Genomic DNA, 15,381 nt, shown 5'->3' with positions numbered 1-15,381 from the left:
GACCGATAAAATTTCATTTCTATTCGAAAAATTTATTGTTGCCTATGAGAAACAACAGTACTTACACAACTGGATAGATACTCGTCATATGATTAGAACATAGATGTGTATCAGGCTCAAACTCTAAATAAAGTTATGTTCACCTGGTTTCCTATCGTTGGCCAAGGCACTGGATCTGCATGTGGATATCAATTGGACCCTAGATGCTGTTGTTTGGGGTGAAGCTTGAAGTTCGTATCTGAAACCCAATTTCAACTCAAGATTGAGCCAATCAGTCACGAGTCCATAAATGTCCATTCACATATATCAAGGCTCTACTAGCTCGGAAAATGACAAGCAAGATGCCAAGATCAGGAACTGGACACCGCTGCCATTTTAAATTTCTAGGATATGTTGCTACTGCTGAACTGCTAGTTTGCTGTCTGCTTCCCGTGGGGGTCTCCATTTCCGATCAAAGATGCTCCTTTCCACCACTTGCATGCAGGGTAACTTCTCATCAATGAGTTCTAACAACTCTGCCAAGCCAACTCCTGTTATGGATGATGTTTTTACATGTACAGTGGATTCTGGTTGGGATTGAGAACGTTTAACAGCAGCCCTCCAATCCCATGAGAAATCCTTTTGTTGGTTATCTGATGTTCCACTTCCCACAGAGCAATTATCATAATCAACCCACGATTCTTTCTCTTCCCTACATGAGAGCCAGCCATCAGCGTAGTTAGCTTCTCCAACACTAATGTCTTCTTCGGCAGAGAATAGTTGAGACTTCATATCTTGATCATTATCGTGTTGAACATACAACTGGTCAGATGCAACATCACTTGTGTCTTCTACTGAGGAATTGCTCCTGAAATCTTCATCTTCATGTTCAGTCTGGTCTAATTCTGTTTCTTGAAGATCGACCTGAGGATAATTTAGGACAAGGTGAATCATATAATCTTCGTTTTGTCTAGCAGATCTCTATTTTGTTAACAGATCTTTTCTTTTTTATTTTTTATTTGATGAAAGTAAACAGTTCTTTTCTGGCTGTAATTTTTCCTAAATTGATGACAATTTTTGCTATTTTACAGTAAAAGAGAAATGCAGATCATAATATCAATTAAATGTGATGTGCTAGCACATGTATTGTTGTATATATATTTAGACACTGCTTGAGTGGATGATAAAACATTAATTGATTATTCTTCCTTGTTTTGTTCAACGCTTAACTCAAGTTCTACAAAAGATTAGTGTTTTGTACAATTATCTTATCGAAGTATATTGATTTATCATCATTATATTATGTATCATTCATCTTCTCATCAATGAGCCAAACTATATCTTACATGCAAACTAAAATATGAAAACAAGACCAAGTCAGGAACTGCAACCTTATTCCAAACTTCAATCATATTGTGAAGCTTCTCCTTAGGCACTCCAATTCGCCTAAGAACTTCCAAAACAGTTTCCCTGTGTTCATCGAGATTTGGAGCACTTGAGTCCAGAACATGCTGCGAAATAAATATACACCCAAGTAAACAGAGTATACCAGTTTTACTTTGAAAGTGATAGAGAGGATATTGAATGTTCATACCACGAGGAGGTCAGCTTCAACAACCTCTTCCAATGTTGCATGAAATGCTTCCACTAGCTACAAAATTGACATCTTAATGACCCTAAAGAACAGTACCTGGAATAAAATGAAGTTTACCAGGCAACTATATATTCACCTGGACAGGCAAATCAGAGATAAACCCAACAGTGTCACTAAGCAAAACTTTCCTCCTGATAGTATCAGAATCCAGTTAATACCATAGAAGCGACGATTGAAGACAAAAATCAAAGTCTACAAAATTTAGGATAGGCCAAATAAAGATACTGCTATTACCCAGATGGCAGAAGAACACTACTTAACTTCGGATCAACTGTGGCAAACAATCTGATACAAATGGAGTTACATCAAGACCCAAGTGTTATCAAAATTGGTATCAGAAAGGAGTTTCACTACAAAATATATCAATCCAGGGCAGAGTGTTGCCATACCGATCATCACAATAAAGATAACTGTCTGAGAGTGCACTAACTAACGTAGATTTTCCCTGGGAAAAGTTTTGAGAAAACCAAAGAGTTAACGTCAGGCTTTTTTATAACGAAGCATATACAGAACAAGTAATTTAATTAGAGCCACATACAGCATTTGTATAACCAACAACAGCAACAGTAGCAATTTCTTGTAAACCTCCATGCCTTTTACGGGAGGCACGTTGTACAGCTCTTGTTCTACGTACTTCTTCGATTTCAGATAACAACTTATTTCGCCGATCCAGGATTCTAAGAGAAGGTGGATGTTAATATGTTACAAGTGTGATACGTATAGATGCCTAAATCGAAAGATCACTACCAATAAAGATAACATGATATATATGTGTTAAAAGCCAGTAGACTTGAATTGCATTAAGTATTTCTAAATTACCAAGAAGCAATGACGCTAGAGCATGTCATATCAAAGACCTCTAGTAAATTTCATGACAAAAAATTCTTCCCTAGCACGGAATAATATTTACTTGTCTCCAATTGTATCATACTAGTCAAAATGTAATCACAATAAAACAAAAACACGGTGCACCATAAGTTGCTTTCAGTGGAACCACCAATATAAGCAGTTTAGACAACAGTTGCATAATTTCAATAAAGAGAAAACATATCCCCCAATTGGGATGAATCACAAGTAAGTTAGAAAGAAATAATCTGAATGATTATTAAATTAACAAACCTTCGCCGTTGCAGCTGAAGCTCGGTTTCTCCAGCACCACTAATAAAACCACGCCCTCCACTCCCTCTCCTGAAAATCGTAAATAAATCCATAAGAAGTCTCTAGTAAATATCCACATGCTTTCATACAAATAATAATGGCTAATAAGCCTTTAAAGGAACAAATTGCAGCAATTCACCCTCTGGCACTAACAACTTCTGCTTCTCCCACCCCACCAAATGTGTAACGCCCATCAAGACCACGTACACGAACAAGTCTGCTTCTCTTGTAGATAAGAGCTGCTAACTCAGCCTGTAAGTTAATAGAGAAAAATAAGAACACATTTCCTAGCTCCTTTGTTTGGCAGAGTAAGATAGCAGGTTACCTGTAACTTAGCTTCCTTTGTGTGGGCATGAGCATTAAAGATCTCTATTATGAGACCCAGACGGTCAAGAACAGGTTTGCCCCAGGCCCGCTGCAATACAAGAAGCACAGGAAATCAACACAAAGATCATGTCCGTGGAACCATCATTTAAGGAACTTCTTTATGTATGCACACACAACACACCCGCATTGAAGAAAATTATGCACATACGAATTTGGAAGTTGAAACAACCAAAAAAGTATGTTATTCGACAGTATAACATAACTTATATGTTTGTGTCAACCAATCCCAATAACCAATAACTTGCTAGATTTTTTCGAAAATAAATTGCAATAAATAAATGAAGTAGATTAGAAAAAGAAAATACGCATTTATATAATTTCGATATGACAGTGGGATAATCAGGAAACTTACCTCCAAATTCCGCTGTTGAATACCAGAAAGAATAGCATTCACAAAAATAGCATCTACTCCATGCTGTCAGTAGGGAAAAAGTGTATCAAAATACATCCAAATAATGAGAGCCGCATACGACTCAGTGAAAGAGAAAAATGTCAACTTCAACCATGGTATTCTCTACCTTTGATTCCAACTCATTTATATGAATTTTGACAGTGCTCACGGTCCCAACTCCAAAATATGTGTCTGTAAATCACATGATGTAGATGAATATAAGTCCTATCCGATTGCAGTTTTGACAATAAAAAGGATAATCATATATCAGTTTTATTAAGATGAACCATCTTCATGGAACATTGAATAATCACAAAAACCCAGAGGTAGTCCACAAGTATTAAACACATGGCACTCAAAAGAAGAACCACAGCTATTTTTAATGCCCGACACCAATCTATCTAAAAGCTAAATCCCACATTTCAGAATTACTAACCTCAAAACAAATTCAAAGTGAAAAGCCAGAAACACAAAAACAATGATAAGAAAGACAAGATAAGACTAACCGGCACGAGGAGACTTTGCAGTTGGGTTCTGAACAACAAGATGAGGAGGGATTTCTTTATCCAAGAACTCCGTCTGGTAAAACCCATCTCGCTGCTGTTCAAGAGAATTCGCAAGATTGAGTGCCTCATCAAGTTTAGCTTTCAAAAAATTTTGCGGCCGGAGCCTCGGCTGCACCACAAAAAGCCTCGGCGGAGCATCGGGATCACTGTTCAATTCATCTCCATGAACATCATGCTGCTGCCTTCTCCGCAGTATTGTAGAGTTGGAGAAACATGAAAAAAGGGGCGGGAAGTGTGAAGTGATCGAGGGTGAAAAAGTTAATGAGCGATGCTGGTGAACGATAGTTCTCAGCATTTTTCGACTAACTTTTTTGAATCGATTCTTGATTACGCTGGATATCGAGCTGTTGATGTCGGGAATCGGGGGGGAGGGAAGAAGACGGTGAATAGTTGGTTTGGGCTTGATATTCAGGATAAGGTGTATTTTTTGGGCTAATCTATAATTGGACAGGCCCATATGCTACTATACTTGGCTAATGCATAAACTAATGCAAGGGCCCAAACATTTCAAGAGGAATTTGAGATGAGTAGCCATCTGTCAAGAATGAGATGATAATTTTCTCCGAACTCAATTAAAATTCAATATCAGATCCAAATCAAAGAGGGTATAGAGGAGATTTTTAATTCTATTAAATAATTGTGATTGGGTATGAGGATGAAAGCGGATCTNGGTTATGATGTTAATTCTAATATGTTTTACTTGATAGAATGAAGAAAATTATTAGTATAAAGTTGATATTATGTTTTTGGATAATGATATTGGGATAAACTGTTTACAATATTTTGTTATTTTTCTATTTTATTTAATTTGTTATTCTTTATATTTAATTTTTTTTCCTCTTATTATTCTTGGCAATTAAATAACTATTTATAGCTTACTCAAAATAATTCAAATTTAAGAAAATACAATTATCAGTAGTAATATGATATTTAGATATGATATGAATATTCGATCATTCGACATGTATGAGAATGAAGATAAAATTGAATCCCTACGAGGATGTGAATAGATATAATAAAAGCAAAAACTTGCGTGCGACGATCTCACGGGTTGTATTTTGTGAGACTGATATCTTATTTGGTTATCCATGAAAAAGTATTACTTTTTATGATAAAAATATTATTTTTTATTGTGAATATCGGTAGGGTTGACCCGTATCACAGATAAAGATTCGTGATACCGTCTCACAAGAGACCTACTCTATAATAAATGGGGATGATGATAGATGATATGGAATGATAATCAAATCCAATTCATTGTCATTCCTAATAAAGGGGATTTAATTATTTTAATTAATACAAATAAAAATAATAATCAAAATAAAAAACAAAATAAATTCAAAAAATGTCGAGCCGGCGAGCTCTCAAACGCAGCCCCTCCTTTTAAAAATAAAATCATGTCTTTTTTAATTATTTAAAATATTATCATTTTAAAATTATTAATAAATGTGACACATGAATTTTTTGAAATACTATTATTGATTGTGCGTATGACAAATAAATCAATTGTATTCCAAGTTTGTGGAGTAGGTGAACGATTGATCAATAATCATTAGTTCGATTCTCCATGCTAATATTTTTTCAGGCAAAATTGTCACACATGACTTGTTCAGTGTGATTTATCTAACTAATATTTTTTTGCATGTTATTGCGTTAATCCGAGAATTTACTCGGTGTACATTTGATGGTTAACGGCTACAGGTTCCCAAGTTATAAAATAAATAAATCCATCGATCAATCAATTATATTATGATTATCAACAAGAAATGAAGTAAGAATAATAGTGTTGAACTAACGAATAACAATAAAAAAAATGTGAGTAATTTATGAAATTATCGTTGTAAATATTAAAGCTAACGATGTTAACAAAATTAAAATCAATAATAAAATACTATTTGAAAATTAGTTTGAGAATAATTTCTACTAAACCGACTCATTTTTCATTCGGAAATCATGTTCGTTTATTCAATTTAGTTTCGGTTACTTCTGTAAAGAAATCAGTTAAACCAAATAAAATTATTTTTTCAATGCGAAATAATTTTTTATTAAATTCCAATTTATATTAGCCTTTTAAATTAAATTTCTAATTTTCACAGTTCTTGGAGGCANATATTATTCCACTTTACACATTCAGCAAGGTCCACTGCCATTGAACCTGTATCACACATACACGACACAAAAGAAAAAAAGAACAAGAAAATGTGCAGTCATTTGGCTGGAGCAGCTCGATAGTATGCTGGAACAGTAGCAGGGAAGAACATTTGTCTAACGCCTTCTGCCTTTACGATGGGCAAGATGATACTTGAAGCTCCCTGGAATGAATAACGTATATTTATGAACGAATGCAAGCAGAGCATAAGGTATTCCGTGTTGATGTAAACATATTACATGCAGATCAATGGTGTTTCACTAAAAAGACGCTTAAGTTTTATGTTATATAGAAAGTTCAGAAGAGGGGGGACTTGATTCGTCAAGCTGGCGAGAGGAACATACCAAAATTAATCTGACGCCCATCCACAGTCGACTTACTGAAGGGAATGGTACTAGCAAACGACCAACACCGTACATAGCAACAGCGAAGAAATGGATGACCAAGCTCAATGGGCGGGGATTCAGGCCAGAAAGCAAAGCCACGGGTCCCCTCGAGCAGACCCCTCCAAGACTCAAGTAATCAAAACATGCTTGGCGCATTTCCTTTCTTGCTTGATCAGAAGAGGCACAGAACACTTTGTGCAAGGCCCCAGCCAATGTGTTAATAGTTGATGCCACTGGCTGTGAAATGAGGACAATATGAAAATTTCGGCATAAAATAATAAATGAAGATATATTTGCCACTTTAGGGCGATATATCAAGCTCTGTACTCTAACTTTACCTTACGTAGAGTGTAGAATGACTCGAGATATTTACACAATGAATCGGCATCCTTCAAGTCACGCAAGGGCCTGAGAAGATTTTGTAATACGACAATGTCAGACAGTGCCACAGTCATTCCTCCACCTGTCAAAGGGTGGCGCATATTGAAAGCATCGCCCATCAATAGAGCCCCCTTAGCAGGATAAGGAGCTGCTGGCATACTTCTGTTCGGCATTGTTTTTATATTTCCTTTATCAACCGCAGATATGAACGCATCATGGAGCTCTGATGGAACCTAAAACAATGGAGAAAAGTTTAGTCTAAACTAAGAGAAAGCAATACATTTTCAAGTCCGCGACCTTTTAGTTAGAATTTGGATATTTAAATTTCTGTTTTTAAATATTTGACATACCTGAGGAGCTATTACTGTTTTCAAATACTCTGCCATTTTCCCACTAGCAAGAGAAGGGGGTTTTTGACCGGGTATATCAACCAAGCAGCGAATTTCGGTGCTACTAATTGGATAAAACAAGACTGGAGAGGGATCGGCTAGAATAACATGCCCATGATTTGGACATGGGAGTTGACAGTTCTCCAATACCAAACCAACAAAACATGAAGGAATATCCACCTGAAAAAATTAGAGCAATTCTTCAAGCTCAGGCGCCAAAACACTTTTAAATGGAAACAAAATATGATGTGAAGATATGGTCCAGTTATCTGCATCCTGTCCTTTCTTGAAATTACCTTTGGGTCGCAAAGTGAACGTCTCAAATTAGAGAAGCATCCATCGCAAACAATTGTAAGAGGAGCATAAGCTTTAAGCTCTTGGCCGGCTTTAGTTTTGTATTGCACGCCTTTTATAGTTCCGTTCTCCTCGAGCAAAGATGTTACAGTACCTTGCTCTAGTTGTACACTGTTGAACAAGGAGTATTTGAAAAAAAGAAGACAAATACACAGTTGAAAGATGGCATAACCATTGACTGCTGACGTCAAACATGAAACAGCTAAAAAATATATCAAAGTATACAAATTAATCTTCCAAAAAACACTTTGTTTTCACTGTCAAACTCATTCTCAATTCCTTTACTAGGTGAAACTGGATCAGATAGATGAAATTTCCTTTCCTTCAAACCATCACCCCTGCTTCCTTTATGCCAAAATTCTCTTTCCAAAATGTAAATAACGGTTTGTTCAATAAATTCGACGGTTGACTTAACAAGGCCTTGAAGCATAAGTACTAAGAACCATGCATAAATGTAAGCAAATATTAAAATGGCATAATAATGTACATACTTGGGAAGAGTAGCTGCCTTCTCTCTCATCCTCTGAACAAATCGTCCATTGTGAAAACTTCTTCCAGCAACATCTGAGTGGAAGTTTTCCAAGGGATATGACAATTTAGTGTTTTTCCCATCCTTGAAAAGAGCATATCCGACCACACGTTGGGCATCGATATTCTCAACGCAGTCTTTAAAGCAAAAAGTAAATATAACTTATCCAGGAAAATGAAATCAAGGAATCGACATAAGCTAAGATGTGGGAAAAAAACAGGACTTTTCATAATACGAGCATAATTTGGATATGTTCAGTTGCACCTTCAAGGCCCAACTCGATCAGTCTGAGGTATCCCCCTGGCTGTAGGAGCTCACCAACGATTCTGTCCTGCTCTGATAAATCTCTTTCAATGACACGTACATGTCGTCCATCCTGAAATATTTAACAGTAAATAATACATTTACGAAAGATAAAATAAAATCAAACATCAACAGAGAAATTGAGAACTCAAGCAAGTAGAAGCGTAAACACCAGTTTTTTAGTAAAAAATCAATCTGTAGAAGACAGCTACATTGGAACATGCAAACCACTTCCAATTTAGATCAGTCAAAGATTTTCAGCCAGCTCATCAATTCTCCGTAGTGCCAGCATATCTTTGAGACAAGAAATATTGAAAATAAACTCGCTTTTCAAATTCTTTTAGATGAATATACTAATAAGTAAGGAAGTATATTATTGTATTTGTACGCAATCCATTGTCATTCATATAATTCAAGATTTAGTTTCAAACATGTTGGGTCGGTCTGCTACATGAATTTTCGTTTCCATGATCCTCTTTTCGAAACTGAGACAAACCATGCTTGATAACTCCATTCTAAGTCAACACCAAATGCACTAGAAAATCTATGCTACAACAAGTTGCAAGTTTGAATATTGTGTCATTTCCTCCACACGTCACCTAATTTAATCAACCACGCCAGCCAATGAACTGTGTTAGTATATAATATAAATAAAGCATAATCCTTGCCAAATCTCAAATATTATTTTCTACAAGTCATTTTAGAGAATTATATAATAGACAAATCAGTCTGACGATTAAGTAAGCCTATTTAATTAACCCAAAGCCCACGATATCAACAAGAACATGACAAGTTAAGATACTAAAACAGAAACATCAATTCATTTGAATCAGCTCAATTGAGCATATTTAGCATCCGAAGACAATGATTCCACTATAATCTCGGACAACTTGAGCGAACTAAAGTCCTTTAGTCCTAACATAAACTGGAGAGGAGGTTGGACCTAGAAAGCCATCCAGTTATTTTCTAGAAAAAAAATCAAATTTTATGCATTATTTTTGCTGAAATCCCATTTTTACATAAATTGGCCAACGGTAATAATTACATTTCTAACAATTTTATTGAACAAAATATGAGTGTGTCATCTGCTGAATCCACAGATCAGAAAGAAATAAGAAGAAGATTGATCTTCCAGATCTCAAGAGTCTATTTTTCCTTTCACCATCATTATTTTGAAATCTGTAAAAACCTCCATTTCTGCAACTCTTAACAAGATAATATTTTTTCAGAAAGAAAGGCTGCCGTTTTTATAACAACGAATCGTAAGAACAAATAATGACAACAAAAGAAGCATGAACAAGAATTGACCTTTCCAAGTGTATAAGCCAGAGCAGCTCCGGCAACTCCAGCACCCACTACAATAACATCCGGGTCTGACCCTTCATCTGGGCGGCGTTCCCCTTTCATCTGCTCACTCCGAATCTCGTACCCATTGTCCACAGCTGCATTTTCACGGTCCCTCTTCCGCGCAGATTCCACGGTCTTTCTTCGCAAAACGTAGAAAAGAACCACTCCCAGCGTAAAAGCAAAGAGAGTTACCACAATGTACTCATCCATCACCACAATACCCACACAATAATCACCGCTCCTATGGGCCTTAAATGGAGGAGTTTGTCTTTGCTTTTCGAGAAGTTTCCGGGTCTAACGCAAATGGTGTGATAACGTTTATGTGGAATGAGAAGAAAGATTGAGAGAGATGTGGGGTTCGTTGTTTGTCTCACTGTAAGCAAACAACGTGAAAATTGTTGTGAATATGGTACTCCGTTGATGAGGAGCTTCGGATTCTATTTCAACCAAAATTTACGTATCTTGGTTGTCTGCAAAGAGTCACTGGCAACCAATGCTCACTAAAAATATATATTTTCTTGATAATTATGTTTTATATTATTAATCACTCGTAAGTATTGCATGCACTGGCGGAGCCAGGAATCTGGCGCTATCCGGGTTAGAATATTAAACTCTAACCTCATTTAATATTTTAAATTGATCTACCCCGACTAATATCAAATTTATCCAAAATTATACAAAAATTTACATACAAATTTTTTAAAAAAAATTTGGACCACCCGGGCTAAAGCTCGGTACAAGGGGCTGTACCTCCGCCCCTGATTGCATGTATGGCTAGGTTTACGTTTCTATGTTTAATGAGATGCTAGCATTATAGAATTGACAAAAACTTGTGTGAGACGGTCTCACGGATCGTATTTTGTGAGACGAATCTCTTCTTTAAGTCATCCATAATAGTATTCTTTTTTATTGTGAATATCAGTAGGGTTGACTCGTTTCACAGATAAAGATTCGTGAGATCGTCTCACAATAGATCTATTTTATAGAATTATGTTGATTTTCATTTCGTTATTAATATTCATTTATTATATATGAGATGAGGTTCACGTAATATAAAACCATATACTTTACATGTAAAAATAAATAAACTTTTTGCAGCGACATGTATCAATTATTTAGTGGTCCGAAAACCGAAAAGATCACCTAATTATTTAACAAAAATTATCACAATAATTTATTTTAATAAATTTTTATAATATATGTACAACTAACATATCAATATTTATCGCTCTGTGATTTCCTTAAAATTATCACTTTTAAAAAATTTTAAGGATATATAATAAATTATGTCTATTTTGAATTACAATTAATGGTTAAAATTTTTTAAATAATCTGTCATAATTTTCAGACATGCGAAACATGGCGCCTGCTTATGTTGGTGAGTTGGATGAACATTTGCGATTAGGTATATTGTGAGACGGTCTCACAAATCTTTATCTATCAGACGGGTCAACCCTACCGATATTCACAATAAAAAGTAATACTATTAGGTACTGTTTGGTTCATGGTATGAGATATATAGTATGAAGATAAGTAATAATTCGTAATAATAGAATAAATAGAAAATGATAGTTAATATATTGTTTGATTTAATTGATTTGATTGATTAAATTTGAGATAATATGATATTACCATTTTGTCATTGTTGAAAATATTAATAGAATATTAATAATATTATTCATTAAGGGTAATATCGTAATTTTATATTATTGATTTGATTGATGTGAGATAAATTATTACGAATTTGATTGATGTGAAATAAATAATTAATAATTTGATTGATCGAGATAAATAATACGTGTACAAAACAAGCGATATGATAGGACTATATATATTAGTACTTAGAAGTACTTGAACCAAACAGTACNCATTTCGGGACGATCCTATTTTTCTTCCTTTTTTGCAATATAAACTAATTAATCATACAAATTATGACCGATAAATATTTCTCGAAATAATTATATTTGTATCATGTTTTATGTCTTCAGGTACAAATATTGATTTTTTACGACGATAGAAGTCGTAGTCACCGCTCTTTTATATGCATTTTAAAAAAATTCGACGAATACAGTAGCTTGCAAACTTCGTTAACCAGAAAAATCATACTGGATAAGTTATGTGTGTCGTGTTCACTGATAAAATGTTTATAGATAAAATCAGACATTTAAACAAATGTTAAATATTTAACCAACTCAAACATTCTTGAGGGACATATATATTGATTAATATTATGTTCATGTCAAAAACTTGTGTGAGACGGTCTCACGGGTCGTATTTGTGAGACGGATCTTTTATTTGGGTCACCCATGAAAAAGCATTACTTTTTATGCTAAGAGTATTACTTTTTGTTGTGTATATGGGTAGGGTTGATCCGTCTCACAGATTAGGATCCGTGAGACGGTCTCACATGAGACTTACTCTATATTCATATACACTGTACGTTTTCTATATAAATATATATCTAATAATTTAGTTTATAGATTTGAATAACTATACCATCATTATTCAATAGTAGTTGTGTTGAATGACAGATTTTTGGAAGGTCTTATTTAATTTTCTTGAGATTTATAATAATAAAATTTGAAATTTGAACTTTTTTATTGTTTAATTGAATAATATTATAAAGATTAAATAATTTACAAATCCCACGTATGAAATGCATTATCAGGCAAGTGTAACATTATACAAGAAGTTCCTTAAAAAAAAGAACATTATACTAGAAGCAACTATGTATATCTACTATTATTAATTAATATTATAAAATATGATACACCTAATGTTATGATATGACGAAAACATATTTTTTAGAAAAAAATAAAAATAAATCACGATCTCTTAGTTTAAAAGAAAAAGGCACAAACTTTTACTAGTATGGCCACAGTTAAATCATGAAAATTCATAATATCTGAAAGACAAAAAGTAAATTAAAAATACTATGCATTCACTCATCACAAAAACTATTGTGAAACAGTCTCACAGATCAATTTCGTAGGTCGAATATTTTATTTGGGTCATCCATGAAAAAATATTACTTTTTATGCTAAGAGTATTACTTTTTATCGTGAATATCGGTAGAGTTAATACGTTTCACATATAAAAATTCGTCGGACCGTCTCACGAGAGAAGTAGCTCAATTGGTACCAGACTTGTGCTGAGTATCTATATATCCATGTGATCTCAGGTTCGAGTCTAGGAAGGCACAAGCTCCAGTGCATGGGCTGGAGAGTTCTATGAGTAACTCGTACGACGTCTATGGAAAGCCCGTGAGGGAAAAGGCCCCTTGAGGGAGCCCAAGATCGGGATAGCCTTGGGTCGATCGAGGCAGTGGGCCGTATGGACGGTCCACTGGGCCTGTAATGGGTCGTTACAATAAAAGGCGCATTTTATTGTAATGCCCATGGGCTGTTCCCGATCCAACTAGCGGGAGTCAGTTATCCCATTGCAGCATTACTCACTGACTCCTCCAGCCCAGGCACTGGAGTTTGTACCTCCCCAGACTCGAACCTAAGATCTCCTGGACATATAATACTTAGCACAAGTCTAGTACCAATTGAGCCAGACTTGTGCTAAGTATCTATATGTCCAGGAGATCTTAGGTTCGAGTCTGGGGAGGTACAAACTCCAGTGCCTGGGCTGGAGGAGTCATTGAGTAATGGGCCCTCAATTGGTACCAGACTTGTGCTAAGTATCTATATGTCCAGGAGATCTTAGGTTCAAGTCTGGGGAGGTACAAACTCCAGTGCCTGGGCTGGAGGAGTCATTGAGTAATGGGCCATGGGATAACCGACTCCCGCCAGTTGGATCGGGAACAGCCCATGGGCATTACACTTACTCTTCACGAATTTGGTTTTATAAAAATGTCCATATCAAATCCCAATAAAATAAAAAGATACATAAAATATTGTAAATATATATTATGCATATTAGTATTTTAGGGGATGAAATGTGCATGTTTAGTGAGATTAATTATAAAATTCTAAAGTGTTTTTGTCTTTGCCATGGACGCCGTTAATTATGCATAAATATAATAATTTTCTTGTTTTTTTTATTTTAAAAAAAATAATCATGGACCACACTTATACTTAAATGAAAATGAAGACGAAAAAAATTTAAGAGTAGCTATTTTTTAAAAAAAAAAAAATTAAGAAATTTGGTGTGTATTTGGATCGGATCCCTTAAATTTTCAGTATAAATTAATCGCAAAAAAACTCTTGCAAGACAGTCTCATGTGTCAATTTTGTGATATTGATCTTCTATTGAGTCAGCCATGAAAAAAAAATTATTTTTTTATTGTAAATATAGACATATTTGATCCGTCTTACGAATAAAGATCTGTGTGACCGTCTCACAAGATACCAATTCAACTAAATAATCATGCAAATGATGACAAATGGATGTTTCTAATAATAATTATGTAACACGTTAGATACCTTTTGGATATAAATATTTTGATAATATAGTAGATCGTTCTATAAATTTCAACGTCTTTAAAAAACAATTTTACTTCGATAGCGTCCATCGGCTTTTTTTATGCCATAACTATTTTTTTTAGAAGCTATTCTTTATTTTTCTTGAAGATTAATATAATATAATAAATAATAAATGGATGGATGTTTATATATAATGACTGTAAATATTGTATTCATATTCATTGGTAATAATTTCCATATGAATTACAAGTTAAAAAGAGGCTTTTAAGTCAAAACATGTATTCATATTTTTTTAGATGCAAAATAACTGTTTTGAATTAAAAGACAATATAAAAATTGAACAATACGCAATATAATCAACATAAATATATTATAATTGGGTAATAAGATCAAACACGTAAAAATGATCAATAAAATCATCTCGTTTTAAAATTTTAGAGCTAAAAAATACTAAAGAAATTGTTCAGTGATTTCTTTCTCAATTGATAACATAACCAATTCATTCAATATTTTCTTATGACATTATTGATTGTAGAGTAAAATTTTGATGAACTTTAATTTTGAGAAACTTCATTTGATACTTATTACTGTAACCAGAAGATCAAGGATAAGCAAACAAGAATTTATGAGCAGTGTGAGCAGTTGAGAAATATTCATTTATTTTCATCAATTAATTCAGTACAAAACCTGTATGAGTCAGAAAATAATTTTTATATCTATCCAACTACACTAATATGTAATAATTTATGAAATAAAAAAGTTTTTTTTTTGTTTATATTGGCCCCTGGAAAAAAATAAATTTATATTGATAAAAAAATATCAAACGACCTAAAAATAAATAAATTTATCAAGGGGCCCATAAATTATAAAAAGTTTATATTGGGCATACGAAAAATAATTTTTTGTGATATGAACGGAAAAAAATTGAGATATAATAAATTTATATATATATATATATATATATATATATATATATAT

The 15,381-nt window shown here is 34.1% G+C and overlaps 2 protein-coding genes and 1 long non-coding RNA gene across 4 annotated transcripts in view; 1 reads left to right on the top strand and 2 right to left on the bottom strand.

The window, feature by feature from the left end:
* The window catches only part of LOC140986062 (uncharacterized), a 76,529-nt gene extending 69,935 nt beyond the window's left edge, over nucleotides 1-6,594 (top strand). Inside the window, exons 2-3 of the long non-coding RNA XR_012176885.1 lie at nucleotides 6,232-6,495; nucleotides 6,577-6,594. This is a non-coding gene — a long non-coding RNA (uncharacterized lncRNA). The remainder of the gene's footprint in view (nucleotides 1-6,231; nucleotides 6,496-6,576) is intronic.
* Nucleotides 7-4,519, bottom strand: LOC140986361 (GTP-binding protein At3g49725, chloroplastic). The gene is made up of 13 exons (XM_073454570.1): nucleotides 4,076-4,519; nucleotides 3,697-3,761; nucleotides 3,531-3,593; nucleotides 3,117-3,206; nucleotides 2,931-3,043; nucleotides 2,753-2,821; nucleotides 2,172-2,310; nucleotides 2,023-2,078; nucleotides 1,868-1,918; nucleotides 1,710-1,764; nucleotides 1,574-1,630; nucleotides 1,371-1,490; nucleotides 7-903 (listed from the first exon to the last, which is right to left on the bottom strand). The coding sequence occupies exons 1-13, from the start codon at nucleotides 4,428-4,430 to the stop codon at nucleotides 397-399; spliced, it is 1,740 nt and encodes a 579-aa protein (XP_073310671.1). The 5' UTR covers nucleotides 4,431-4,519; the 3' UTR covers nucleotides 7-396.
* On the bottom strand, nucleotides 6,243-10,407 carry LOC140986058 (squalene monooxygenase SE1-like). Of its 2 annotated transcripts, none has more exons than XM_073454016.1 (8): nucleotides 9,935-10,407; nucleotides 8,588-8,699; nucleotides 8,286-8,358; nucleotides 7,737-7,905; nucleotides 7,402-7,620; nucleotides 7,009-7,284; nucleotides 6,629-6,907; nucleotides 6,243-6,447 (listed from the first exon to the last, which is right to left on the bottom strand). In XM_073454016.1, exons 1-8 carry the CDS (start codon nucleotides 10,181-10,183, stop codon nucleotides 6,343-6,345), a joined length of 1,482 nt encoding a protein of 493 aa, XP_073310117.1. In that variant the 5' UTR covers nucleotides 10,184-10,407; the 3' UTR covers nucleotides 6,243-6,342. The 2 variants fall into 2 exon arrangements, with proteins under 2 accessions (XP_073310117.1, XP_073310116.1); XM_073454015.1 differs by having other exon boundaries at nucleotides 8,286-8,460; nucleotides 9,935-10,401.
* Nucleotides 10,408-15,381: the final 4,974 nt, after the last annotated feature.

The sequence above is a fragment of the Primulina huaijiensis genome, chromosome 10 (genome assembly GCF_012295235.1).
Source record: "Primulina huaijiensis isolate GDHJ02 chromosome 10, ASM1229523v2, whole genome shotgun sequence".
Lineage (NCBI taxonomy): Eukaryota > Viridiplantae > Streptophyta > Magnoliopsida > Lamiales > Gesneriaceae > Primulina > Primulina huaijiensis.
This window is presented reverse-complemented; position numbering and strand designations above follow the sequence as displayed.